The sequence below is a fragment of the Phalacrocorax aristotelis genome, chromosome 2, assembly GCF_949628215.1.
Source record: "Phalacrocorax aristotelis chromosome 2, bGulAri2.1, whole genome shotgun sequence".
NCBI lineage: Eukaryota > Metazoa > Chordata > Aves > Suliformes > Phalacrocoracidae > Phalacrocorax > Phalacrocorax aristotelis.
In genome coordinates this window covers 122,019,811-122,047,232 of record NC_134277.1, presented here as the reverse complement: position 1 = coordinate 122,047,232, position 27,422 = coordinate 122,019,811, and the positions used below count along the sequence as shown (strand labels likewise).

Below are 27,422 nucleotides of genomic sequence, written 5' to 3'. Positions count from 1 at the left end.
AGAATTTGACAATAGCGAGGTTGTTGCTTGTGTACGCATCTTGCAGCACACAAAGGAAGGTCTGCAAATAGGCATTTGTTTTTGTAGTAGTAATTGAGCAACTTGATTATGCCATCTAGGAATGACAGATGTGCTTAATTTTGGTGATGATTCTGTAAGGCCAAGTCTTCTGTCACAAATATTTTGCTTTTTCCTGTCTTTTTCAAGATAAGTGTAATGGAATCCTTGAGGAAGCCAAAACGTATAACAATCCGAGGCAGTGATGAGCGGGAGTATCCTTTTCTTGTCAAAGGTGGTGAAGACCTGCGGCAAGACCAACGTATTGAGCAACTGTTCGATGTAATGAACATTATCCTTTCCCAAGATGCTATGTGTAGCCAAAGGAATATGCAGTTAAAAACATACCAGGTCATCCCCATGACAACAAGGTAGGCACTTATCTTGAAGGGACAGAAATCCTCATGTTAACGTCTATTACTGTTGGGACATTAGAAAGCGAGATTTCTGTGTGCCATTCTGGGTCAGAGTGTTTTGTATCTTGGCTTAATTTTTTTTTCTTTTCCTTTTAAACAACATTGAAAGAACTTTGTCTGGAAACTTCTTTTCAGAGTATATTTTAATTGGTAGCTTTCAACCTTCTTTTAGCAGGCACTAGAATGTGTTGCTTCCTATTTGTGGTGTCCCTCTAAAGTTCAACTCTGAGCTACTTGTTCTCATCTCAGACTTCTTTTGTTCCAGACTGGGACTCATCAAGTGGCTGGAAAATACTTGTACTTTAAAAGAATTCCTTAAGAACAGCATGTCTAAAGAGGAAGACGCCAACTATAACAGGTGATGCTTGGTTTAGCTGTCTGCTCTAATAGGGACCACGACTAATGGATTTTTTGACAGTGACAGTCTTATGGCAGCATTTTTATTTTTTAAAAGAATGAAATAAAAGCAGCTATAAGCAAGGAGGCAGTTTGTACTTCCTGACCCAAATTAGTAATTAGCGACTGTTTGTTTAATGAGTACCACTGTAACTGAAATATCCTCCACCCAGCTTGTTTGAACAAGAGGCTTATAATCATGCGTGACGTCATTATTGTCACCATTTCCTTATCAGCAGATTGATTTTACAAGCAAAGGATTTTGATCTCCTGACTTGATCAGGCAGGAAATGGACGTAGGTTAGCAAGGGGGGGAGCGGAGGGGAGGGGAACAGAGCAGAGCAGAGACAGAGCTGTTCAAAACCTGGGTTCGGCAGTGTGTCGGTAACGGGGAATTGGCAGCAGATGCACAAAACACAACTGTAAAAGAACGCTGTCTCTGACTTTATACAAATGCTAGGTTTGAATAAATTAGCTTGCTTTCTCTTGATTGCAGTTGGGGGATCAATATTTGTAAAATGGATTTAATTCTAGCAGTTCAGCCTGTTTCTATCCTGGAATTTAGAAACATGGGTTTATTTGTCAACGTTGTTCTTAGTACATTATCTCTGTTTGGGTTTGTCAAAGTGGTGTTGTCACCATTCTTTTTTTTTTACTAGTTCTCTTGTTTATGGGGCAGGTTGGAGGAACCTCCAGCATGGAAGTTGGACTCCAAAGAGTCATTATTTCTACAGTTACTTGATTTGCAAGCAGTTTAGGAACTGCTACAGTTTCTGCATTGCTGCCGTCTGGTTCACCTCTGTGAACAGCAGCAGTACTATGTTGGTCTCCGTTCATCAGCTGGGAAGGTGGAGGAGCACTCACATGGAACAACCTTGTGAGGGGAGAAAATTTCTAATACGTTAAATGTAGAAGATCAGTGTCTTTCTAAAAAGAGTTGATGATTTTAAAAAGCTTTATTTTATTGTTTTATGTAGACTTCACGTATTTTCCTATATGCTCTTCAAACAAGTCAATTAAAACACTTTATATTAAGCTATGGTTGAATGACAGCACTCAAAGGAAAATTCTGATTAAATCCTTGCTGGCTATATTTTGGGTGCGGTGGGGGAAGTAACTTTCTGAAGTTTTAAAATAGTTCTCTTTATCCCAAAGTGTTGGGCTGTGCAGTCTGTAAATGATAAATACTTGTTAAGTGGAATGGATCTCTATATCACAGAACATGGTTTGGAAGGAAAAGAGAAGGCAGGTGCCTTCTGGAACACCTTGGTTGCTGCCTCTGGAACAGAAGTTTAATGTCTAGTGTTTAGTGAAGATGGGAGAGAAAAACATCAGATCATTCTATAAGCAGTACAGCTAATGAAGACTGGCCTGGCTTCTTATGGATTAATACCTTAAGTCCAAGTCCCCATTCCTCCCCTCCTATACACACTGAGGAGGTAGCGGGCTGCCTTCCTGCATTCCCTACCTGTTTGAATGGACAAATGGCAGCACGTCCTGTGGTAGACTACATAGTGCCTCTGAAATGGACTGTGTGAAAAATACCTTTCCCTCCCTGGAGAAATTATTTCAGGCCTTTCTTCTCAAGGCAACACCTGATTTTCACAGTACCTGTTGACAAATTAACACCTTAGATGTCTTATCTTCTGGCAAATATGAGTGAAGTACATTCAGAGCTGGGGGAAAGAGATGGATGGATCAGCACATGCACTGACGGCCTAAACTTCATTTCCATAGAAGGGCTGAAGTTAATGTAGGCTGTAGCTTCCTGATGCCTTCTGTGCATAAAAATCTCCTGGGTCACAGAGCACAGACTCAGCCTGCAGGTATTCAAGAGTGGTAAGATGATAGAGGGAAATCATGAGGCCTTTTTTCTTTCTTTCTTTTGTCCCTAGCATGGAAGGACCTCGTGCTACCTACTCTGAGTGGCTGTCCAAGACAGGTGGGAAAGCACAAGGCACCTCTCGATACCATAATATGTACAGGTAGGTTTTAAAAGAGAACGGTAGGTAGAATGTAGAAACTAGAGTGTGCATACATACACAGTTGTAGAAATTCCAGGAAAAAATAGGATCTGCGTTATAATGTGCTGGCTAGTTATGATTTTTGCATGTTTTACTGCTTTGTCTTACTGGAGATGCTCTGCAGGATGAGTTTAGTATGGCCAAAATCCCACCAGAGCACAAGAATGCTTCCAGAAGTTTGCTCGCTTCCTTAGGAAAGTGTCTAGAAGCAGATGCTCCTCTTCAGCTTTATTTCCTAGGTGTCTTATTCCTGATTTTGCAGTTAGGTAGGCTGCCTCAGAGCCAGAACACCTGCTGAAGTTGGACAGAGAAACTCACTGTGATTTACTGAGAGTTTTAAGAGTATTTATATTGATGCTTTGGGTCCTGACTTGAGCATCCTCTGAGAGGAATTTCCACGCCTGTCTGGATCTAGCACTGTAGTGGGGGAAGGGAAATATCCAGTGGAGCACTTCTGACCAGCCTATAACCTGCTTAAGCAAGCTTCTTCTTTCTTAAGGGAAAACTTTGGCTCGTTTATCTCAGTGTGTCTACATCAGTACTTTTATTCAGATCTGGAATGCGCTTTTGAAGTAAATTCCCAGTCACCCCCACTCACCTCACATTGGCTTGTATCGCAGAGCTGGCCCCAAGTGCACAATTCTGCTCCTTTCAGACGAAACTAGACTGGAAGAAGAGTACCCAGCACGTTCCAGCTGCTCACAAGCATTCAGTTTGCAGGACCAGACGTGGGCTAGACCAGAGCACTCACTCGCCCTGCCTTCCCCAAGTGCATATGGCATGGATGTCCTCAGCACCAACTATTTAGTTCTGTTGCCTCCCCTTGTGCTGCACTACTTTCTAATGTCAGTATAGCCTCTGCAAGCAGCTGAGAGATTTCGTTTGGGTCTTAGTTTCTCTTTTTGGAGGAGACTGTCCAGCCAGAAAGAGCACAATTCTGATGCTGTATTAAAACTTAAACCCATCTGCTTAATTTGGGGAAAACTAGGCAAAACTACATACTCTTTTGTATTAAGAAATATCAGTCCCAGAAAAAACTGTTTGGGAAAAAAGAGAAGGGCGGCTATTTTTAATACCAGACAAAACATCTTGGGCAAACCCTCTGTGTGTCTGGCTGTACTGTTTACTGGGGTAAGCAAAGTGTGCTAATGCAGTCAGGTACACATCTTAGCTTGTAATGTCCAGTGGGCTGTTATTTCAATAGCTAACGTTACTCTTTCATTAATTTGCAGAAATGCTAACCGTAAGGAAACAGTTAGGTCTTTCAGAAGCAGGGAAAGCAGCGTTCCAGAAGACCTGCTGCGGTAAGTGCGCTGTTAATGACTGTACATTGTGAAATTAATGTTGTTGTTTTATCTGTATGCAACAAGTGACTTCTGTTTTGTTAAGGCGAGCCTTTGTGAAAATGAGTACGTCTCCTGAAGCCTTCCTGTTTCTGCGGTCCCATTTTGCGAGCTCTCATGCACTGATGTGCATCAGCCACTGGATACTTGGTATCGGAGACAGACATCTGTCCAACTTCATGATTAACAAGGAGACAGGTGGCATGGTGGGAATAGACTTTGGATATGCGTTTGGCGCAGCTACGCAGGTATTTGTTTTCTAATTAATTTTTTACAGCTTTTGCATTTAATATGTGCAATTACACACTTATTCTCGGTAATAAATTCGATGCTTCTCATTTGCCATCATTCTGATGTGAAATAGTCTTTACAAGTTACTTCTAGCTAGTATAATAAAATCTCAGTTTCCAGATACTCTTAGGCAGGGGGGGAGGTACAGAGTTTCATACAGTCTATACGGTGGTGTTTTGTATAGTTCAGCCATGCTTCCAACCACTGTCACTAAATATTCATGACTAGAGTCATGAATAGTGTCACAACTCGGTCCTGTTCTACCAAGTTGCACATTGTTTTCAGTTCAGTGACAAAGAGGGTTTCAAAGCCTGAAAAGAAAAAACAAATATTGATTTCTAATCCTTCTGTTCCAAAGTTCCTTAATTTTTGTTTTCTTTTGACTGTCCTTCCCCTTGGCTAGTTTTTGGGTGTGCCAGAGTTGATGCCTTTTCGACTGACTCGCCAGTTTGTTAATCTGATGATGCCAGTGAAAGAGTGGGGTCTCATTTACAGCGTGATGGTGCATGCCCTAAGGGCTTATCGTGCAGCTCCGGATCTCCTCATCAGCACAATGGATGTATTTGTAAAAGAGCCTTCTTTGGACTGGAAGGTGGGATTTTTTTTCCTCTTTCCTTCTTCATGTGAAAATTCTTAAACTGTAATAAGGATAAAACTGAGCAAAAAGCAAGCATTTCTTGATGCTCGCTCTCAGTGCTCCCTTTATCTTTCCATGTCTTATTGAGTTCTCAGAGAAACTGAACTTAAAGGATGTAAAATGACAGAATTCTATATTGACGGACAAAGAATAGTAGCACGTGTCTGTGTTATCAGCGTACTGGTTTTTATCTGCATGGTAATCCTCAAAATGTGGGTATCTCTTGATCACATTATGTCACTTATGGCAGCAGCATAAATATTTTCAACTTTTTGCACTGAGCCCCTTGGACTTACAGAACAGCACTGTATATATCAAGGTAATAATTACAGAGAAAAAAACCTGAAACTAGTTGCGCTTCAGTAACTCCGGTTGTAAATTAAATTTTAAATCACGGGCAGGCTAGATATCATCTTACTACTTTGTCCTCCATTGTGTCTGCAGTTAAAACTTACTGGCTTGACTTGCTGTGATGTGGCTGCTTAAAGCTATTTTTAAGTGTACGATTTACGATACAGCAAATTTTTTTTCTCTTTAGAACTTCGAACAAAGACAGCTGAAAAAAGGAGGCACGTGGATTAAGGAAATAAACACATCTGAAGTAAACTGGTACCCTTTGCAAAAAGTCAGCTACGTCAAAAGAAAGCTTACAGGTGCCAATCCAGCAATAATCACTTGGTAAGATGCTCTCCTTCTGCTTTAAACTGCTCCACTGAGAGCTTTGGCAGTCTCCTGTGTCAGATTTTGCTCCCTTCAGATACAATGGCAGCTAGGGAAAGAGAAGAGGCAGAGAGCGCAAAAATTCAACAAGCTTCCTGTCAGAATTGTTTTGGTCCGCATACAAGCTCTCTGAACCGCCCTGCCAGCCAAAACACCAGATATCTCCCTGTGAGCGCTCTTGCTCCAGCTCAGGCCTCCTGAGCAGTTTTACTGTTCCTGGCAACACACACGTCCCCACCCCGTAAGCCTGCTAAACTTCTCACTCCTCAGACTGCTGTTCTTTATGTTCATCTCCACAGCTTTTAGGCTAGGGGGTTAGTATTTAAGTCCATATGCTTCTGCTGGACAGTTGCTTGAAATGGAACCTGAACCAGCTGTATGGGAGGCACGGAGGTAAGCTGCTTCCCAAAAACGTCGCACTCAAATCTGATGGAATTCTTACGTTATTTATGTCAGTCTAGTCAAGTCTGGCTCAAGCCAGAATGTCTTTAAAGTTCAGTTAAAGTACAATTAATCCCTTCCATCCTCTTTTAAAAAGACATTTTGGATTAATAAAATAAAAATAAAAGAAGGCAAAGGAAGCAAGCCTGTTTTAAAACCGTACAACTACTGAAAAGCACAGGACTTGGGAGGAGTCCCTTTTGTGGTCAAGGCTGAACTGGAAAAGGCAGCAAAATATACTTGCAGGCAGAAATCAGCAGGGCAGGTAAGGAGATAACAGCTTGGATGTGAACTGTTAGAGACCTTTGACAAGACTGAAATATTCGTGGTAAATATTCACTAGTAAAGGACACCTGAAATCACCAGTCTTCACTGGCCGAGCCATCTACAGCTGTTGAAGAGTCTCCGCATCTTGAAAAATAAAGCTGTGTGAACAGTGTTTAAGTACTGTTTCGTATTTTAAAATCCATCTCAGATTTTCTGCTTGTTTCTTTCAGTAAGAGTGTATTTTTCTGTTCTTAATTTTAGTGATGAACTGCGCCTGGGCCATGAGAAGTCTCTTCCTTATAATTATTTTGTAGCTGTGGCTCGTGGTAACGCTGATCATAATGTCAGAGCCAAAGAGCCGGAGGACGGACTTTCAGAAGAGACCCAAGTGAGATGCCTGATCGATCAAGCAACAGATCCCAATATTCTTGGCAGAGTCTGGGAAGGATGGGAACCCTGGATGTGAAGGACTGCTCTCTAAAGCCCAGGCGGCCAGGAGGAGCGTCCCCTAACACACAGCTGCAACCAGATCAGAATTCTAATATAGAAAAATTTTTTGTTAAAGCTGTATTCAAACAGTGATTTTTATTTTTTTTTTGTTAATCATTTTTTCTTATATGAGGTTCTGCAACAAAGCAGCTTTATTGTCTCTGTGTGAAACTCCATGTAGAAAGAACTGGAGAGGCTACAGAGCTTAAAGACGATATGCGGAGCACTGAGATCACTCAGTGGAAGGCACAAATTCGTACCCTGTGAACTTGTAGGCATCCTGGTAGTGCAAGCCTGCGCTTTTGTCTGTTACAGAGACCTTGATGACAATCAACTGTAAACCATTCTGCAGACATGTGTTATTTATAATTCAAACTAGAAGGTTTTCATATCAATAGAAACAGTGAAGCACATGTTCAAAATAATAAGAAAACAGCTTCTAGCTCTAGATAACACCTAAAGTATCTGCATAGTTGTTTTATTACTGGATAATGAGAACACAATGACGAGACTGTACCAGTTTGTTCCAGCAGATTGTTTAACAATTAGAGGTTATACTCTGTTATCTCTGTCCTTTAGAAGTCTGTACTCCTCACGTTGCCTTTAACTTGTTTTGGCCAAAGCCAGGAGTAGCTACTGCTGTTAAGCTCTTCGCCGTAACTGCAGCGCAGGACAGGAGCGGCTGCCGCGCTCCGGCGTTAGCCTGTGCCCAAGTGCAGAAGCTGTGCCAGATGTGGCTCTGCCTCTCTGGCAGCCAGTTTTCAGGTAACCTTGGCGGCAAGTGCAGCGCAGGCGGCGACAGGGAGAGACGGGGACTTCTCTAAAGTATTATGGTTTTTATTACCCGCAGTTCATTGTAGGAGATAGTTTCCATTGAGGCTTTTAATTATCATAAATGGTGTAATAAAAATAAGTCTTTGCCCTTTCACTGACTACACCACGCTTTCCCTCCTGCCCCCGTGGCGATGGGGCAGTCCCGGTCTCCCTGAGGGCCATGGCTGCGGCTGGCACCAGTCTCAGACCGGAGCTTTCACCTGGAGAGCTGAATCTGCCTCCTGGATGCAACTCCACAAAAAACTCAGGATGAGGAGGATTGCTTGCTGAGGCCTAACGCATAGGGAGGGGCCTTTTTTGTTTTAAATACTTCCCAGCAACAATTACAGTTTGTTACCTTCCTTGTTACTAAATATGCTCAATTCTATATGTCAGCAGTGTTACGGATCAAGAAATCTAGAATCTTTTTGTCAGATTTTATTAATTAAAATTACTGTTTGGTGGTATTCTTGTAAAGGAAACATCTATTTAAAAATAAATAAACTTTCAGATGTATACCTCATGTCAAAAGTTAATTCGGGGCACTTTAATCACAGAAAACATCCACATTTACCCATTTATACAGGTGATAATTAATGGATAGTGTTTTTTTCACAAGAGGGTGTGATACAGTCTATTTTTATATCACCTTGTGTAAGATGTCGTGGTGCATTATGTTGTTTTAATCTGTGGTATCAATAAAGACGGCGGCGTTATGACTAAAGCGTGGTTAAGTGAAGCGCTCGCCTTTCACAGTGTCACTCCACAAGTATAAGAAGTTAAAGCACAATAAAAAGCTACACGAAAAGGCGAGGGGACATTTGGAAATGAAGTGGCTGGTTGTACGAGGTGTTTAATTGCACTTTTGGCACATACCTCAGATATTTACTAGGAACTTTGACCTGCACTGCAGAGGACAAAGTTTAGGTTTATAATTTAACGAGGCTCTTCTCGTAGCCTACGGCTTTTGATACCTTCAGCAACAATAGATGTTTGTGCACAGCAGACCTCCCTCCAGCGCCAACCAAGGTTTCCTTGGCCTTTTGGAAGGGGCCGGAGCAGGAACGCAGCCCGGCTCTTCCGGGGGAAGGGGACTGTGGTGAACCCTGCCCCATGCCTTCCTCTCCCTTCAGTCCGTAGCAAAAGGCCCTCAGGCCGGGGGCGAAAGCCTTTGAGACAGGTGAAAGTAGCCCTGATAGTACAGAAGAGCTTTGAACGTGTCCATGACGCTTAAAATAGTTAAAAGCTCAGTTTTAGGCCTAAAATAAGTACTATAGTTGGAAGCCTCAGCTACATCAGTCCTACTAGTGATGCATTTGGCAAGCTCAAGCGTCAGTAAGGAGCAAAGCACAAAGCTGCTGGGTTTTCATGAGCGGCAACACACCCTGTGCGAAGCAGGTGGAATCGCCCTCACGGAGCTTTCCCTGTGCAGCTGAATGAGCCTGGAACTAACCTCCAACAGAGGTGAATCGTGGCTGCCGTCCCCAGCCCTGACTGAAGGGTGCTGCTCTCCGTAAGACAGCAGTTAAATGGAGAGGCTGAAGCCAGCCCGTGAAGCGGCAAGGAAAGTACTGACGCAATGAAAACCTCAAGTCGCTGGGCTCGGTGCTTTACGTGGCGGGTTTGTTCGGCTTCCAGAAAAGAATAAGATGATGTGTGGCTCGGAGTCAGAGTCTGCTGCGGGTCTCATGATGCAAAACAAGGCTTAGTAACTATCCACAAGTATGGCAGAATATTTCCTTCTCAGATGAGATAACCAGATGTGCCCTATATCTGGAGATTCATGAGTTGCATCTAAAAAGCTATGTAAACCATTAGCATATATTCTCAGTAGGTTTTTCTTAGCGTACAGACTAATAATGTTTAAGCTAGTCCTTACCATCCCTGTCAGTCTTAAAATTCCCCTCTAATTAAAAATAATAATACTGCTAAACACAGAGGAAAGCTCTGCAGCTGCAGCCTGCAGTCAGCTCCTTTCACAGCTGATGAAGAGGTTCCTGTGCGCTGCTTGTCGTGCTCGGGATTTTTCCTTAGCCCCCACCACCGCCCCCCCAATTTACATGTTAGCTTGAGGTGCCTGCGGCCGAGACGTGGGGCAGCACCAGCACACGTCTGGGCACGGGAAGGAGCCTACGAGCTTGCCACAAGACCAATGAATTAGGCTCATCTTCGGCCGTGGAATAAGGACTTTCCTGGAGCTCTCCTGGCCCGGGGCTGAAGGGTTTGGCCAGCCGCTTCCTGAAGTCAGGCACGTAAACGTCCACATTTAGAGACGCTTATCCCCAAACTTCATGTTTTTCAAAACCGCAGTGTTAAAATAAGACTTTATTACAGCTGCTTTAAAACCCTCACCCTCCCCCCCCCCCCCCCCCCCAAGTACTGAGGATGAGGGTCTGCCGAGTCACTTCATTAACACCATGTGCCTCATCTGGAAATGACCTGGGTTTAAAAAAATTTCATTTTTAGGCTACGCTGCTTGTAAGAAATGGCACCTACGCAGAAAGGTCGCACCCTGGCAGCCTCCCGAGCAGCGAGTCGTGTCACTAGGCTTGTAGCAAAGCTACCGAAGAGCTACAGCTTGCATTAAACCAACAGTGCCCAGAATAGGGTGTTCAGGGGTTTTTTTGTTGCAAAAAGTTTTGGGAAGGAGTGGCCGTAAGGCACTGGAAACAATTTGGTTACAGTTTCCACATTATTTACAGGGGGTTTTGGTTTGCTTTTTGTTTGCTTGGGTTTTTTGGGTTTTTTTCCTTTTTGATGGGACAGGAGAGGGTTATGCTCACTCTACCTGTCCATTAACCTCCCAGTAAATTATACTGTGCGAGATATCATTCGATGAGGCAGAAGACATAGCTGTGATTTTGCGCTCATGCATCTTGCCCCTGCTGGAAACTCATGCAAAACCTGTATCGGGAAAGGCTTCAGAGCATCCACCAAGAGCGTGAGAAAGCGAGGAGCGTGGGGTCCGAGGCATTTGCTGCTGTGCGCCTGGCCTTTTGGGAGCCCGGGTATGTGGAAGATGGACTTCAGCAGTTCAGCAGCCGCAGGTGCAGCTGAACAAACCCAGCCTGGGCTGGCTCAAATGCCCGCAGGAAGCCAGAGCAGAGAGTTTAAAGGAGCTTAAAAAGAAAAATCCTTTCATTTACCGGCAAGTCCTTCAGCCACTGACAGTGGGGCGGCCGCGGGCTGGAGCAGTGCAATGAACTGTCCCGAGTGGGTACAAGTGATGAGCAAAATACTGTTACAGCGAGTCAAGACAGGGGATTCTGTGATCCTGCGGGAGGAGGCACGAGCCCCAGCAGAGGTGGGACGAGGGGGTAGGGAGGGTCTGTCCAGCAGTCACGGCGCTGGCTTACAAGAGCCAATGCCAACCTCAAGGCAGTACTGGCTCTCCCTAGGAGTGTGTTGGCGGGTTGTTTGACTCTCCCCGAACAACTTGCACCTCCTCATCTGCACGTCCCACTCCCTGGTGAGCCCCCAAGTGCTGATCCTGGCCTCTAGCTGTGGAATGAAACAATCACTGCACTCCTGCTTCTTGGGTGGGGGGGGAGGGAGGGAGAGAGAAAACCAGGCAAACCACCCTGCCATCTTTGTCCCTCTTGTCAGCTGGCTATTTCATCCAGCCAGCCTTTCCCTGTGAAACCCGGTGCTGCACCATGGGGTTCTTCCCCTGGACAATGTGTCTCTCCTGCAGTCCTGCTCCGCAGCCCGGGTGAATCCCCCGGGAGCCAGCCTCCTGCTGGTGCTGACTCAGCTCTGTAGCACCCCAAGAGCAGAGAAGGGCTCCGTGGGCACCACAGGACCAGCCCAGCCTTGCCAGGCTCCCAGCCCCACTGCCCCAAAAAGTCCTGCACGGCTGGCCGCATTGCCAGAGGCTAGCACATCGGGAGGAGGACAGGGAGGATTAAAGCCAGGCAGAAGCATTGCCCCATTTGCTCACCTTCCCTGGGTGGCCTGGCCCCCAATTTTTGGGAAAAACTAGTAAGAACTACACTGTGACTTAACTCCTGTCCCTGGAGGGCTCAGGATCGTGGAACTTCTCTGGGATTCACAGCCGGCACTCCAGAGTAATTTAAAGCTTTGTCCAGTCTCTTCAAAGATTTCTTAGAGAAAGGTTTCTTGTCTACTGTCTCTGCGTGTAAATGCTCCTCTTTTCCTGATTTGGAGCAGGAACCTCAAACAGGTCTCAAAGAAAATATTCTGAAATTCAGATGTTCAAATGTTACTGCTGTTTAAAACTTACTGGAGCCCAGAGAGAAGCCATGATTCGGTGGGTCAGGTACTCGGCGCGATGGGTGAGGGAATCAAGGGCTTGTCTCTGCTTCACTCTCCATGAAATCATTTATGCAAACGGACCAGATTCAGCTGCTGAGAAGCCAGACAAATCCACCCTCGGAAAGAGCACGGCGTGGATAGATCCCTGCCCTCAGCCCAGCGCTTTGGTAAGTGACAAGCGACAAGTATCACTTACCCACTCCTGGATGTGTTGGTACAGGTGTAGTACCACCCCAGGGCCTCACACCCCGCATGGCACATGGGGGAACCCCCCAAAACATGCTCCTGAAATCACACGGCTCAGTTAGGCTCAGCAACAAACGCAACCAACTTGCCTTCCAGGGGACGGCTCTCACCGCTTGGTTTTGGGGGACAGGTGGTGACGGGGCTGACCACGAACCTTGAACATCCCTCCAGGTCCTGGTGGCACCGTAAACAAAGCTGCAGCCTCCACGGTGGGGCTTAGGTGTCACACAGGTGGCAGATACGGGGACTCATACAGGGGTCCATGCCCAGCAAGTCACGGTTTACTGAGGGATTTTGAGACTCTCATTGCCGCAGGGCAGGGTGCCCGGTGGCAGCCGGGTGACCTGGCTGTGCATCGCTTTTTTTGGGGTAACACGTGATGGGCATTAAGTGAGACTGCTGGGGCTGGCGCAGTTGGTCTGATGGCCAGCTGCCCTTTGGGGCTGAGGGCTTCAGCGCGCTGAGAGCATAACACGGTTCCACGCACAAGCAGTTTAATGAGGTGCTTTCCAAGACAGATCGCAATCTTATGGCTAAGACAGGTGAGATGTATCGCCGTCCAGCAATAGACAGCCCCGTCGCACAGCAAAGGGGACAGAGGGAGCGGGTGTTGCCGCCTTGCATTGCTGAGCTACCTTCCCGTGCTTCATGCACCCACCTCTCTACACTTCACACAGAGAAGAAAAGGCCCAGGAGCAGCCGGCGAGGGTTGCGGCTCCCTGCCGGACAGCCAGGCCAAGGGCAGGCGCCGCGGAGTCACACCACGCGAACGTGCCCCGGTGCTGGGGGGCAGCAAGTAACAACATGCAGAACTGGCTTTGGGCATATTATCTTTAGCCAATGTGGAAAAGGCGTCTTTTTCGCAACAAAGAAAAATAAAAAAAATGCCCAACCATTTCTTATGCCACTGTCAAGTTCGGTGCTTGATGCTGATGTAGAGCGAGGTTGCACGACCAAAGCCCTGACGAGCAAAGCAAATCAAGTTTATTTAAGCACACCGTCTCTGTGGGGTTACCTGCAGCACTAGAGTTAAAAGCAAAGCAAAGCCCCTCCACGCCAAACCTTACCTGCCAGATGCAAAACCCCACCTGCCAGGCAGAGCACTCGTACCCTGATCCCACACGCCTTCCCACGAGGAGTTTACGGCCAAAAGGCGAGCGCGTACCAGTCCTGTCCCAACTATTTATGTTAAAATACACACCCTTTGATAAACAGCTGCGTTACTGCAACAGCTGCGGTAGCGGCAGATGGAGCCCAGCCCGGAGCGAGGCGGCAGGCCTGGCCGCCCAAGGGCTGGCATGACCGGCATGTACCCACCGTCCCCCCGAAAGCCACCGCCGAGCGGCACAGCGCTCGCAGGGCACAGCTTCATGCCAGCAGCACCGTCATCCGAGCGCTGGCCTGAAAAAGTCAGCGGCGGCGGGGCTGGTCCTGCCGGAGCGTCATAAATCTAGCTGGGTCTTCTGGAAGGAAAAAAAAAAAGAAAGCAAAAAAATCCAAAATAAAACTTCAAATAGACTTTTCTAAAGGTTTTTCTTTTATTTATTTGGTGTGTGTTTCTTTTGTAATTTGGTCAATGGAGCATCTGGGGGTGAAGCCAGGGGTTTTAAATGTTTTATGTGACGGAAAATGTAGCATTTCACATACTCGAAATAAAAATATTTTAATTTCTCTGATACTTGTCCATTTGATAGCAGTCATTTATTGGATACGGCGGGGCAGGGAATGCATAATTACTTACCGCAAGTTTTTAAGCGAGGCTTAACGTCACGCAGGCAGCGTGGAGCTGCCTTAGCGACCCCTTGTCCCACGGGAGCAGCCCAAGCCGCCACCCCGCCACGGGAACGGGGGGGATTTACAGCCCTCTCGGGTGAAGCTGCCCGTGCTCCAGCGGAAGGAGCGGGGCCTCGGGAGGGCGCTCGGGTGATGCACAGAGACACGCGTGGGGCAGGCAGCATCTTTCCCATATCGCCTCATCCAAGGAGCCGCTGGGGAAGTGGAGGGGAGCGGGGGGTGGGGGGTTAAACGGGCCTTTTCCGCTGGCCCGCGTGGAAATAAGCCAGGAAAAGGGAAAATGAAGACTGAACCGGAGTGTTGCGGGGGGAATGGGGGCCGGTACCGGCGTCGGGGCAGCCCACGCGGGGGACGGGGCCGTGCGGGGAGGGGGCAGGCGCGGGCGCTCTGTCCCCTCCCCGCACGGCCCCGTCCCCCCCGGGGGGGGGCCGCCCCCGCCGGCGGCCACCCTCCACCGGGAGGTGGCAGCTCTAGCGGCGGGAGCCCAGCCTCCGCGGCCGCGCACCCCACCCGCTCCCGCCCCCGGGTCCCCGGGGGTGCCGGGAACACTAGGTCCCGGCAGGAGGCGGGGCCGACGCCGTATAAGAAGGGACCGAGCGGACGTTTCGCTCCCAGGTCCAGAGACGCTTCGTCCCCCTGCCCGCCTCCTGTCGCCGAGCACGGCGTGACCCGAGCGCCGGATCGGGCCCACTCGGGGAAGCGACGGCGGGACGGCAGCGGGAGCGCCAGTAGCACCAGCAGCGGCGGCGGCGGCGGCGGCCCCGCTCCCCACCTGCCCGCGGAAGGAGGGCTGGAGCTGCGATCGCCGTCGCGGAGCGGCGGCTGGTGCCCCCGGCCCGCACCCGTCGCGCCGCGGCCGTGCGGCGCCGCGTCCCGCTCGCCCATGAGCGCCGCCGCTCTCTACAGCCTGGACTCCCCGGCATGTTATAAGAGCTGGTGCCTGGAGCCCGCCAACTTCTACGACGCCAAGGTGGGCAGCGGCGGCGGGCCCGCGCCCGCCTGCAAGCCGGGGTCCCGCGGCGGCGGCTGCGGGATGAGCGGCGAGGAGGCGGGGGGCGGCCTGGGGGGCAGCGGCACCAACCTGGCGGAGCTGAGCGCCGCCGCCCCGGCCATGTACGAGGACGAGAGCGCCATCGACTTCAGCTCCTACATTGACTCCATGTCGGCCGTGCCCAACCTGGAGCTGTGCAACGACGAGCTCTTCGCCGACCTCTTCAACAGCAACCACAAGCCCGAGCGGGGCGGGGACTACGGCGAGTACCTGCCGCCGGGCGGCGGCGCCGGCCGCGACCCCGTCAAGGACCTCGGCGCTGCCATGACCACCCTGCTGGGCGCCGAGCCCCGCACCGCCTCCTCCTCCTCCTCCCCCTCCTCCTCCTCCTCCTCCTCCTCTTCCTCCTCCTCCTCCTCCTCCTCCCGCGGCGCCCTGAAGCAGGAGCCGGACTGGAGCGACAGCGACCTCTCCTCCTCGCTGCTGCCCTCGCAGATCGCCACCTGCGCCCAGACCATCATGAACCTGAGCGGGCAGCCCACGCCGCCCACGTCCCCCGAGCCGCCGGGCAGCAGCTCCCCCTCCAGCTGCAGCACCCGCTCCCCGGGCCCCGCCGCCGCCGCCGGCCCGGCCCCGGGCGTCCCGCCGCCGCCGCCGCCGGCCTCGGCCCCCGGCGGGAAGGAGCGGGGCGGCAAGAAGTGCGTGGACAGGTTTAGCCCCGAGTACCGGCAGCGCCGGGAGCGCAACAACATCGCCGTGCGCAAGAGCCGCGACAAGGCGAAGCGGCGCAACCAGGAGATGCAGCAGAAGCTGCTCGAGCTCTCGGCCGAGAACGAGAAGCTGCACAAGAAGATCGAGCAGCTCACCCGGGACTTGACCAGCCTCCGGCACTTCTTCAAGCAGCTGCCCAGCGCCTCCTTCCTGCAGCCCGGCTCGGGCACCGACTGCCGGTAACCGGGGGGGAGCGGGACGGAGAGACGGACTCCGGCACACCGTGGATAAATACCTCAGAGGGCCGGGCCGGGCCGGGCCGAGCTGGGCCAGGCCTGGCCTATCCTTGCCGGGGCGGGCCGGGCCGCGGCGCCCCGGGCCGGGCCGGGCGCGGGGAGGAGGCGCGAAGCCGCCGTGGGACCCGCCGGCCCCGCCGCCGCTTTGCGAGGGTGGCAGCGACGCGGGGCCATGCCTGGGTCTTCCACCGCGAAAGTTGCAAAAAAAAAAAAAAAAAAAAAAAAAAAGGAAAAAAGCTAAATATCTTCCGGGGTTTGTTTGTTTGTTTGTTTGTTTTTCTCTCCCCTTAAATTATTTTTGTAATGGTAGTTTTTTCGCCTTTTCTACATTTTACTCGTACAGAAGCAGCTATGGTAAATCTGTTAAAATGATTCAAAACCCCATGTATTTTAGACAGTAGGATGAAAAAAGAGACTGAGCATGCTCGACCTTTTATATCAATTTTTACAGCATTTCTAAGGATAATAATAATAATTATAATAAAAAGCATTTTAAATCATCTCTGCTCCGTGTCTTGAAGGCAGCGGGAGGGGGGGCCGGGTCGCGCTTCCCGGGGGCTGCCGCCCACTCGCAGCGCTGGGAGGGGACGGGACGGGACACACGGACGCGGGGAAGGGGGTGGCGGGGCAAGGGGTGGGTGTGGGGGGGGTGTGAGGCGCACTGCATTTATTTTTGGCCCCCAAACCAGGGTGGGAAGAGCCGGGGCTCCCGCAGCGGGCGCCGCTGGGTCAGTCGCCCCCGGGGCTGCTGGGGCCGAGCAGCAGCTGCACGGCAAGAGGGGCTGCCCTGGGCCAGGGCTCGGCCAGAAGGAACAAGGTGTTATTGAACAACAACAGAAAAGAAGTATGCACGAGTAGAAGAACACGGTTAGCTGAAATTCCTGCTGAAAAACCAACCTGGAAGCGGTTCCCGCCGCAGCCGAGGCAGAGCTGCTCCTACGGGACGCGCTCCCAGCTCCGGCCGGCCGCTGCCCCGGCAGCGATGCGGCCCGCAGGCACCGGGCTGTGGCAGCTTCCACTGGCCGCCCGCCGCCAGCGAAAGCCGGAGCAGGCACCGAGGCTCGTCCCTGACTGAGGGGACGTAGCGCGAAAGGTTGGGCAACTTGGCTGAATTTTGCTGGTGCGCACACAGAGGTGACGGCAGCATCCGTGGGGCACTGGCAGAAAAATGGCCTGGCAGGAGAAGCACCTCCGCCAGCCAGTGCTCCGAGAGAGAGAGAGGTGTTGCTGGTGTCTAAGGGGCGACCCTGGTCGCAAACTGGGCAGTAATGGGCTGACACCCCCTTTCTCCTTACATGGGAGGCAGGTAAGAGACTGAAAGATATTGAGGACAGGGGTGGGGTGGAGGGAGGGAAGGGGATTAAAAAGCTTGGTCATCCCTTTGGAAATTGTGACGTATATAAGACTTTCCACCATCGGCCTCGGCCGCAGGGCAGGAACACTCGGCGTAGCAACAAGTTTGCTGTTCCTTTTCTGCTGGGGAATCCATACTGGACCTTTGCAAAACCGTTAATCCCTCCTCCTCCGGCCCGCATGGGATTTGTAAATGCCGTGAAAGGGGGGAAAAGAAAATTCTAATCTCTGACTGATCTCTTATATTAATTCTTGCACCTTGAACAATGAACGCCTAGGAAGATTTTGATATTATTTATCTGATTTGTAATCCACGTCTCCATACAGTCAGGGTGCGGATAGTTATGTGGCCTACAAAGCAGTTTGCTCCTACCCATAACAGAAACGGTGTCATGAAACACCCGCTTTGTGGGAAGCTACAGATAACATGGTACTTCTATGCTTAGAGACCAAATAGATGTAAAACATTAACTTTATATATGCTTGACACTTCAAAATATAAGCTTTGTTCAAATCTCCATCTTTATAACGTTTATTGCAAGGCGATAACAAACATTACAACTCAGAAATCGCGCACAACGCGGTGTTTTGCAGCCGGCGGTACATCTGGAATCTGCTGATAAAACTCAGTTTAGACCAATGTTCGCTGCCTCCAGCAAGGTATTTATTTCACAAGTATCAGTAAAATATTTTCCAGCGACACCTGATAAATACAATATTATATATAAAAAAAAAAATCACAAGTGTTCAAAAGAACAAGATGTTTGACATACATAAACAGCAAACACGCCAGGGAACTGTATTCTTAAATTCTGAACTGATCCAAAAAAAAAGAGTTCAGAAAGTTGAACAGCTTTTTTTTTTACACAGATAATTTTTCAGCGTTAGCACAATGTGCTTTGTAAATCACAGTTTTAATAAACTATCTTAACACTTATCACACTTGCATTATACATTATCTGTGGCACTAGTTAACAGATAACCACATTACAAAGTCCACAGATACTAGAGTAGCTGACTGGAGTTCAGCTCAGTGTCTTGCTTCTGCTTCCAGAAGAACAATTTCCTCCAGCGCAACGCAGTTGGGGTGGCTGGTTACGGAGTGGACGTAGCAGTTCAATAACCCCACCTCCTTTCCCAGCACGCTCTGCACCTCATAACTCTGCAGTGATAAAAGCATGTTGATGAAAACAAACAGTCCTGGACATTCTGTTCTAAGCAGCGTTCGGCTGGGAAGATGCAGTGTGTAAGGTCCTCTTCCAACAGACAATTTTTTTTTAAGGACTCGGAAAGAAAGGTGCATTAGAACCGATGGAAAGAATGAATACATTAGATTTGCAATAATTAGATCGCACTCCTGTGTCAAGTGTTGCTTCCCTACCAGGCTTTTAAAAATGAGCTCTGTAAACAACAAAAAACAAAGCTACTGTGACTTTGAACTCGATTTTGCTAAAGCAAAACCTCCGTGTGCTCCCTTTACCTGGCTCTCTGACACTCGCAGGATTTCACGTGTGCTAGCAACGGCTATGCACATACCATACATCAATTACCTCAGCTAACAGATCCACTAGAGGAAGAAATATTCTGTAACTCCTTCTGCTGCCCGCCTCCCCCCCCTTTTGTTTCGTATCATGCATCCTTTACCATCCCTGGCACCTACACAGTCCTTCTCTTTAATGATCCGTGGGGCAGCTGTGCCCACACGAGTTGTGCCTGAGCGGATCTGTGGAGCCCGCATTCTGCGTGGAGGAGGGGGACGCGAGGCCGGGATGATTTCTCTAAGAGGAGACAGCACATTAACTGAAGAACTGGTAACACCGATAGCTGCTGCCTCGCCGGAGAGGGTATCTCCGAGGGCCAGTTTACATCCCTTTCTTTCCTCAGTGGGACTTGCCTATGACCAGCCTCTGGCCATGTCCCAGCTTTCATCTGGCCTGTGCATTTGTCCAGGTACGTGATGCCCACACCTATTTTGCCCGGTTGAAGGTATAAACAACCCTTTTCTTTTCTTTTCTTTTTTTTTTTTTCCCCCCCTAGATTATTTTTACCCCAGACCGGTTCCGCAGTCCAATTCACCACGCAGCTGCGCAAACAGCTATACTGGTGTAACAAGAAAGGCTGCCACAAGGTAAGGAACAAGTGGCCAGGGCCAGCGATGGCTAAAAGCAGCCTCCCTGCCAAAAGAAGTGATTACAAAGCTACACCCTTAGAAACTTTAGCAGGACTGGCAAAAAAATGCCACCTCGAGTGGTATTTCTTGTGATGAGTCTTGTTGACATGTGCTGCTTTTTAAAATGCAGCAGCGGTTCAGAGATGGAAATGCTTATGAAAAAAAAGGAAAAAATGATCCCTGCATTTCAGCTAGGGAAAAAAAATGTTTCTAAGTTGCCAGACTTCTAAATACTAGCATTATAAAAATTGAAACATGAAAAGAGGTTGTTTGAACTCTAATAACTTGAAAAAGAACTACGTTTTGTCAGTCTGCAACCAAACCAGACGCATCCTGTAAAATTTAGCAAGGCTTAACTGCTATTAGAAGAGCAACTGTATTTTTTGAAATGTCTTCTCTTTGCTTAAATGAAATGTACACCCTCCAGCATAAGAAAAATAATTTTACAATTTCAGAGAAATGTTCCACTTTAAAAATTATCCATAACTCCCATTTAAACCAGAAAGCATGTAATAGCAAAATGCCAGAAGACTGTATAGGAGAGGGAAAGGAAAATGACTCCAAGACATGTCACCTAACTGAAGATCCTGAACTGGGATGATTAAACAAGACAATGAGCTGACCTTTGCTCCCTTCCACGTGTGGTGGAAGATCTCGGGATCCTGACTGGATTTAATCACCCTCTGAAGGTGCTGCTCCTTCACTGCTGACCATCGGCAGCCAATGCCAATGCCAGCCAGGCACCTGGGTGCCTCCCTCACCTGTGATAAATCTGGGTCACTGTGCCAAATGTCAGGGTTCTTCTGATATCTCAGATTAAAGGAATAACTACCTCATGATTACATAAACTGTACTTTAGCCCATGGATCCCCGTGGCTTACGTGTGTTTCATTCATACAATCATAAAGTATTATCTTGCCTGCGTTTTGCAATTTTCTCTACTATTACCGCCTGCCAGTAATTTCACGGTTGTGCTATTAGAAAGTAGTTGTGGTTTATAGGGTTGAGAAGACCATCCCGAAAAGGTGGGATGCTTGGACTGCATCTTTGCTGTCTTTGGATCCTCAGCCAGAAAAGGGAGTAAAGCCCAGCACTGCTCGTCGCAGCTCCGAATGTCTGGATGGGGTGCTATTTGCAGATAGCTCTGCAGGGCCACAGCTGAGCTAAAGCTGTCTGCACATCCCATCTGCGGCAACCCTCTTCCAAAAAGGAGGGCATCAGCCTGATGACAGTCGTGCAGCAGCAGGGCATCAGCAGGTGGAAGGGGGGCTTGCCAAAGCATCCAGCCTACTCAAATCCCAGGCTGGACACGAGAAATAAATATACTGTTTCTAGTGAAATCTCCTACCGCTCCTAGTGCAGTTCTGAAGCGAGCTGCCTGGAAAGGCAGAATCTCCACCCCTGGAGGTTTTCAAGACCCTGGCAGCCAAAGTCACGGCTGACCTGCCCATGCATTGGCAATAGCCCAGTGTGGGTGGTATGTTGGACGATGACGTTCAGGAGTACCTTCCATTTCTATGATTCGAGTATCTTCCCACCTGATTCAGGTCTCCTGTACTCTGCCTCTACAGTAAGTTATGTAGTTTAACTTTCTTTCGTCAATGCTCATTATACTTACCCCATCTTCACTGGCGGAGGACATCAGGAGAGAAGATATTGTCCTTTGTAACAGCTGGAATGAGAAAATGAACAGGTTTTGTTCATGAAAAAAATCTGATGTATGCAAAGGTTAAAACAGTCACGTTGAATGAAGATTTATCACTTTAATATAGAATGGTTTTATTTCTCTGGCCAGGAAAGCAGGGGAGAGGTGACACAAAAGATGTTCAGAATGGGAGTCTAAAAATACATGTTCCATTTAGGCTGTGGAGACTGAGGTTTCCCAAGGCCCAACCCAACAAAACCCTTCAGCTGGACCATAAAAGAGTTTGCAAGCCTCAGGGTGAACTCAGTGACTGTATTGTTTGAGTAAGATCTGGGAACTGGGTTCTTAGTCCAACGAAACACAAGTTTAGTAGCAGATTACATTATGGGATACTCTTACGTCTTTTCATTTTTCTTCTGAGCGAGCTGTTTATAAAAGTGTGGCTTAGGGTACCTATGTGTCTACATATCTAGCCTCACCATACTCAATATACTGAAGCCCGTTTCATACCATACCTTTACTTTTACTGTACTTTGAGATCGAGATGTGCAACTCAAGAAGATTTCCAGCTGCATTTTCAAAACTGGTGAAATGACAACTTCAGAGCACTGGTTACAATACAGCAATCCTCTGAAACACACAAATAATGATGGAGAAACATAGACAAAGGGAAAAGCCAAGAAGTCGTAAATCAAAACACAGGGAAAACCAGCTAGCTTATTCTCTAAAATACTTTCCTGATAGACTTTTAGTAGGAAAGCCCTGGTAGAGATTCAGCTAATAATAGCAAATAGACCTCTTCTGTTGGTAGAGCTAAGTAACTCTCTTGGAGGACCTAAACTCTTCTAGCAAAAGGACCTTTCTTTCGTAAGTTTTGGCAACACAAGGGGAGGTTGCTATTTTTAGCCACCCCACTTAAGCAAATATTAATCACATAACCTTCTAAAAGTTATGGTAGAATAAATTTTGTAGTATCAATTTGGCCCAAGTGACTTACTGATTTAGGCCCTCGTTCAGTAAATGTTCAACGTTTTCGGCAAACACTTAAGTCATATGTATAAAATTAAGCTCGGCTATAAGTTCTTGTTGGAATAATGTCTTAAACAAATATTGATGCTACACTGTTCTCCAAATGAAGCAAAAGTGTCCTTCACAGTAGAGATTTTTTTTTTTACTGAACTATGCTACTAAGTGAACATACACACCCCTTTATTTTTTGCATGATAGTACAATATAGGACAACTTTTGTTTTTATTTTCAGCTTTTTTCCCCCCAGAGGCTATACACAACAAAGTAGAAGCAGTAATGCTTCTCATATTTAGGAAAATGTAATCTATTTCAATGGGATCAAACCCACCCAACTTCTCCTTAGGCTTTTTGTAGGCTTTTCCAGTTGAAAGGACCCCCCTTTCCTTCTTTTTACACTCTGACCACTCTCTTATCCCCTCATGTTTTTATCCCATCAGGTATCTCAGACTCTGCAAGAGCAAGCTGGCTAAGCAGCTGAAGGGGAGGCTTTCCAAGAGCATGCCAGTGTGACGCAGGTTTAGCGTTTGAGGTGCTAACAGGACCTGTAGGATCAGCCTTCATATTTGGGACAGCTGTACTCCCAGAATTATTCAACATCCTTCTTAGAAAGGTTATAATTTTAATATGTCTGAAATGCAACTCTTTCACAGTCACATAAATTACAGCAAAGATCACAGTTCAATATAAAAATGAGGTGAATTGGTGGTACACAGGGTAACAAGGCAGGGTAGACAAACACAAGAAGCTACTTCTAAAGGAGCTTAAAATCAGACCTGTCATATATGTGGATGTTTATTAAAACCAATATTATAATGCAGTGGGATATGAAATCTTTATAAGCAATACTTTAAGATTAGCCTGAAAAAGATGTGATAACTGCAAATTCAAACCACTTCATATCTACTTGTATCTTTCTTAATAAATTAATCTAACCTTGCAGGTTTTATCAGTTCATCAGCAATAAAAGTACTACGTCTTAGCTCTAGGAAGGAACAAAGTGCAGCCTGTGCCTGCAGGAATCATTGCATCACCTATCGCTGTTATGGCTACATCTGCAAAACACCTGGAGTGCTCCGGAGCATGCTGACTCTCACCTGTCCTGGGGACACAGCTCCAACTTTCCATTGCCACATCTGTCGCATGTAGGCCAGGAGAAAGCAGTGCTCTCATTAACTCCAACAACAGTACCTGCAGAAGATGAAATGCTTACAAAATACTAATGGTAAGCTAGCAAACACAGTCACTCCTGGCTTCACAGCAGGTTTGACCCTTTCTGACTCTCAGCTTAAGAATAAGACTTGTCAGAGCAAGCATCAGCTCTTCCAACAGTCCCGCTCCCTTTCTTCTTTGTCCATCCGACAAGGGATGATGGTATGCCAAAGTGTGTTACATTCTAAAAATACCAGAAGGCAGATAATTGATAATTAACTTTCCAAACAGGTTCAGTTCTTTTGGTTCAGGTTTTATTGTTTTTCTGATTTGTTTTTGTTTGTTTATTTTCTTTCTAGTCCTCTGATGTTTCCTTGGCAATAAATAGCTGTAAAAATCATTGGGTCATGTCGCTTGATATTGATGCTTAGGAAGCACAAAACAATGAGAAGACCCAATCCCTCTCAAAAACAACGATGCAGGTTAAATGTCATTAACAATGGAGTTATTCTTCATTTATACTGATTTAACAGATATTAGATACGGCCCACAGATTTAAGTGTGTGCCTAAGAAGGGATTGCCAAAGATACTTTGGACTAATATAAAGGGCCTTGCTAGTTTTGGCAAGAACAAATATATTCAGAGTTTTATGAGAAGTCAATAAAAAGTGTATTATGTTTTATGGTAACGATATGCTGAAATTATAAGCATTATTTATGGAGAAAATACTTCTAAGTATTTTGAAGCCTACAAAGTGGATCACCTGTAAGAATGAGATTACACTAAAATAAACCCTCACTAGTACAACAGAAGTATAGACTAAAAATTCCAGCTCCTACTGAGCAAGAATCTCATAGTTTTATACCACGTTCAATAAAGGAAACCCTTGGAGACTAGGGAGCATTTACACTGTCTGGTCTGTAATATAGGGCATTAATCCCTTGATTTCCTGGTTCTCCTGGGACAAGGACTGGCAGGAAGGAGGGAGCTACACGTAAACAATAAAACCATAATTTTCTTTGGCAATTCAAAGGACAGCAAGTCTGAAGATCAGGAAAGGTAATTCTCAAATACAACATTTATGACCCAATTTCTACGTGTATAATGAAACAACATGGATTTCACTGACAGAACAAACAATTCTCTGCATTTAACCCCCTAGACTGTTAGAGGAATACTTTTGATTCTTCAGTTTTTATGATAAACTGGGAGCTTCCATCAGCACTTGCTACTACACAGCAGGATGCTTTCTGCCACAGCATGGGCATGTTTCCCTTGTTCATGGAAAAGAAAAGCTACCAATTAGTTTGCTGAGTATGTTTCCTTTTTCATCAAAAAATCATTTTCAAAACAAAACAACAAAATCCCCTTTTTTGACAGATCTGTTTCTCTCTAAGCCTTTTAACTTTCCCCCAACTGCGTGCCATATTGCAACTGCAGGGCGCCAGTGCACAAGTAACGCAGGCACATGTGAAGAAAATGAATCAGGATCGTACTGACGAGATTATGTCTAGTGGAGAGATTTATTTTGATGAGAGTGTAGAGTTTCCTTGAGAAAACCACCAGAGATCACTGAAGTCAGAACAAACACAACTGAAGGCGGCAGCTGATCTAATAATGGAGTGACAGCCTTGTGCATCCCACATGCAAAGTGCTCAATGATCAGTTGTGTTTTTGAACTGAATGCTCAAGTTCAAGCTGATGAACTGCCGTACATCTTTGTCAAGACTAGATTTTGCTTGATGTTCACAAACCTTTTGGGTACTTTCCCAAGATCCTTCTTTTAAATGGAAATGCACATAGCCAAAATTTGATTTTTACCCCTAGTCTATCTTTATGAGTTGTGGCTGACTATTAATAAGAGACTGATAATAGGACAGCACCTAGAAAAACAGGTCTCTGGTGAGGAATGCAAAGAAGGGCTGAGGATTAAACATAACACTGGTTGAAACATTCAAAAAATGAATATGAATATTTTTTTTTCCAATGAGTTACCCTGATTAATGGGCAGGAAGGGGAAAAGTTCAGTCAAAAAGGGAAACCAGCTGACTGACTCCATTTTGTCCACACTGTTAAGAGGGAAACTGAAAAAAAACTCCACCCTTGAGTAAGGGTGTTGGGTATGAAAATATCCAATGTCAAAATTCAGTCACTGGTGGTGAGTCATATACCAGGCAAATATCATTAATCAAGCAATATTCCCACATAACACATGTTGTATGGGCTAACTAGAATTTGCTCGTAAGCAGGGTTAAGAGGAGAAACAGTTCTGTGCAGTATGAACTGCCAACACTTAATCATCCCGACTGCTCCTATACAGCAAAAAGAGGCTAGAAATTACTTTGCAATGCATAGTGGTAAGAAAATAAATATATTAACCATGAGCTCACAGGTGAGAACCACAGGCTCATCTTTAAAAGAAGAATAAACTTTCCAGTAGAAAGCAACCACAGGTTTTCAGTCATCTATTGAAGAGCAACACACTCCAGTCCAGAGCTGATATGACCGGTCCTGTCTGAAACAAGTATTTCTGACAAACTTAGTGGGTCTGCTTGGACAGCAACATTGTCCTTTTAAAGCTGGATCAGCTATAGAGTTGTACCAGGTTGCTCAGGGCCCAGCTTTGAGCAGGAGTTAGGACTGGAGGGACTTCAGAGGTTCCTTCCAACCTAACTTATCCTATTTATACACCTTCCAACAAACGACCGATCTACCTAAAGCCCAGCAGGCAGCATGGCCTGTGCCCCTCCCCAATCCTGGCACTCCTGGAAGCTCCAACACCGTGACCAGTTGCTGCACCTGTGGATGGGGACTTGAATGACCACCTGCATTTTTTCACTGTTAAAAAGAAGTTTTTCTAGAGAAGGTTGGGCCGACTGAATCCCTCACAGCCACGAGGAGCAGCCATGACTGTAAGAAGCAGGAAGAAGCACTACTTCAAGAAGGGGTAGAGTAAAGCTTTTGAAGCCTTTTTGAGTGTTAGGTGAGAGGAGGCCCACGTACAGCATACGTAAGTGACCAAAAGCACAGGAAGTGAAAGGAGGGCACAGAGAAAAAGAATGAACGAGGTAATACTGCTTCTCATTGAAAGCCAGGCTAACAACTCTCTCAGTTAAAAGACAGAGACAGTGAGTGAATTTCAGAGATGATAGATTTTCCTTCATGGGTTATTCCATCCAATTCATAAGCTCCCACCAACAAAGTAGGGTCAGTGCTATTAGTTTCACTTCTTCGGTAGAAAGATGTAAGCAATAACTAACTGAATTCCAAAACACTGGATATATAGCTTAAGTGCTAAAATGGAATAATTTTAGTTACACATAAAAGTGAGAGTTATCATCTATATATATAGCATTACCGTAGGCATAAAGAAGACACTTTATATTCTACATTGGTACAAATGTGTGGGAACACACTAATAACAGCTACCATGGACAAATTTCAGATGAAGCAAGTCAAGGTTGAAGGATTGATTTCTCCTTTTGTCATTCTTCCACGTGTAATACAAAACAGGGAAGGCGTGATACCTCCCATGTGTGTAAAATAAGTACTTGTTTACACAACAGATCACAAAGGTGTATGTTCTTTGTTCTGCTGGAAAAAGAAAAGACAGAGAAATGTTTGCTTTATCTTACTATGTACACTGTCAATGGGACAAAAGAAGACAGGCACTTCTCATACATAGTTATAAAATTAAGAGCGGAGAAGTGATAAATCTTAGCGTAACTATTAGGTTACAAAAAAAAAAAAAGCCAAAAAGTATTTCACACCCAGTGACAGAAATATCTTTCAAGTAACTCACAATATCTATGTGAGATGTACACAACAACCAAGGCTTTGAGTGAAGTGCCTCTAATTGTGCTTTTTT

General features: G+C 46.8%; 3 protein-coding genes across 6 annotated transcripts in view; 2 read left to right on the top strand and 1 right to left on the bottom strand.

Annotated features, from left to right (window-relative positions):
• The window catches only part of PRKDC (protein kinase, DNA-activated, catalytic subunit), an 86,133-nt gene extending 77,723 nt beyond the window's left edge, over positions 1-8,410 (top strand). For all 3 annotated transcript variants that reach the window (XM_075084983.1, XM_075084984.1, XM_075084986.1), the window contains 8 exons: positions 208-428; positions 739-831; positions 2,765-2,854; positions 4,126-4,197; positions 4,283-4,484; positions 4,931-5,119; positions 5,703-5,842; positions 6,854-8,410. In XM_075084983.1, the coding sequence (XP_074941084.1) occupies positions 208-428; positions 739-831; positions 2,765-2,854; positions 4,126-4,197; positions 4,283-4,484; positions 4,931-5,119; positions 5,703-5,842; positions 6,854-7,058 (1,212 nt within the window). In that variant the 3' untranslated portion in view covers positions 7,059-8,410. The remainder of the gene's footprint in view (positions 1-207; positions 429-738; positions 832-2,764; positions 2,855-4,125; positions 4,198-4,282; positions 4,485-4,930; positions 5,120-5,702; positions 5,843-6,853) is intronic.
• A 6,372-nt stretch (positions 8,411-14,782) lies between these two features.
• CEBPD (CCAAT enhancer binding protein delta) lies at positions 14,783-16,707 on the top strand. The gene has a single exon (XM_075084990.1). It carries the CDS (start codon positions 15,093-15,095, stop codon positions 16,152-16,154), a length of 1,062 nt encoding a protein of 353 aa, XP_074941091.1. The 5' UTR covers positions 14,783-15,092; the 3' UTR covers positions 16,155-16,707.
• Positions 16,708-18,082: 1,375 nt separating this feature from the next.
• SPIDR (scaffold protein involved in DNA repair) overlaps positions 18,083-27,422 on the bottom strand; it is a 210,248-nt gene continuing 200,908 nt past the window's right edge. The window contains exons 17-20 of one of the 2 annotated variants that reach the window (XM_075084980.1): positions 23,499-23,592; positions 21,891-22,005; positions 21,349-21,402; positions 18,083-18,722 (exon numbers count right to left, since the gene is read on the bottom strand). In XM_075084980.1, coding sequence (XP_074941081.1) covers positions 18,591-18,722; positions 21,349-21,402; positions 21,891-22,005; positions 23,499-23,592 — 395 coding nt within the window. In that variant the 3' untranslated portion in view covers positions 18,083-18,590. Of the gene's footprint in view, positions 18,723-21,348; positions 21,403-21,890; positions 22,006-23,246; positions 23,593-27,422 lie in introns of those variants that run through there. The other variant, XM_075084981.1, reaches the window with a different exon arrangement.

What these genes read in the sequence shown, in the direction of transcription:
- CEBPD (XM_075084990.1), top strand. Translation starts at nt 15,093, where the DNA reads ATGAGCGCCGCCGCTCTCTACAGCCTGGACTCCCCGGCATGTTATAAG.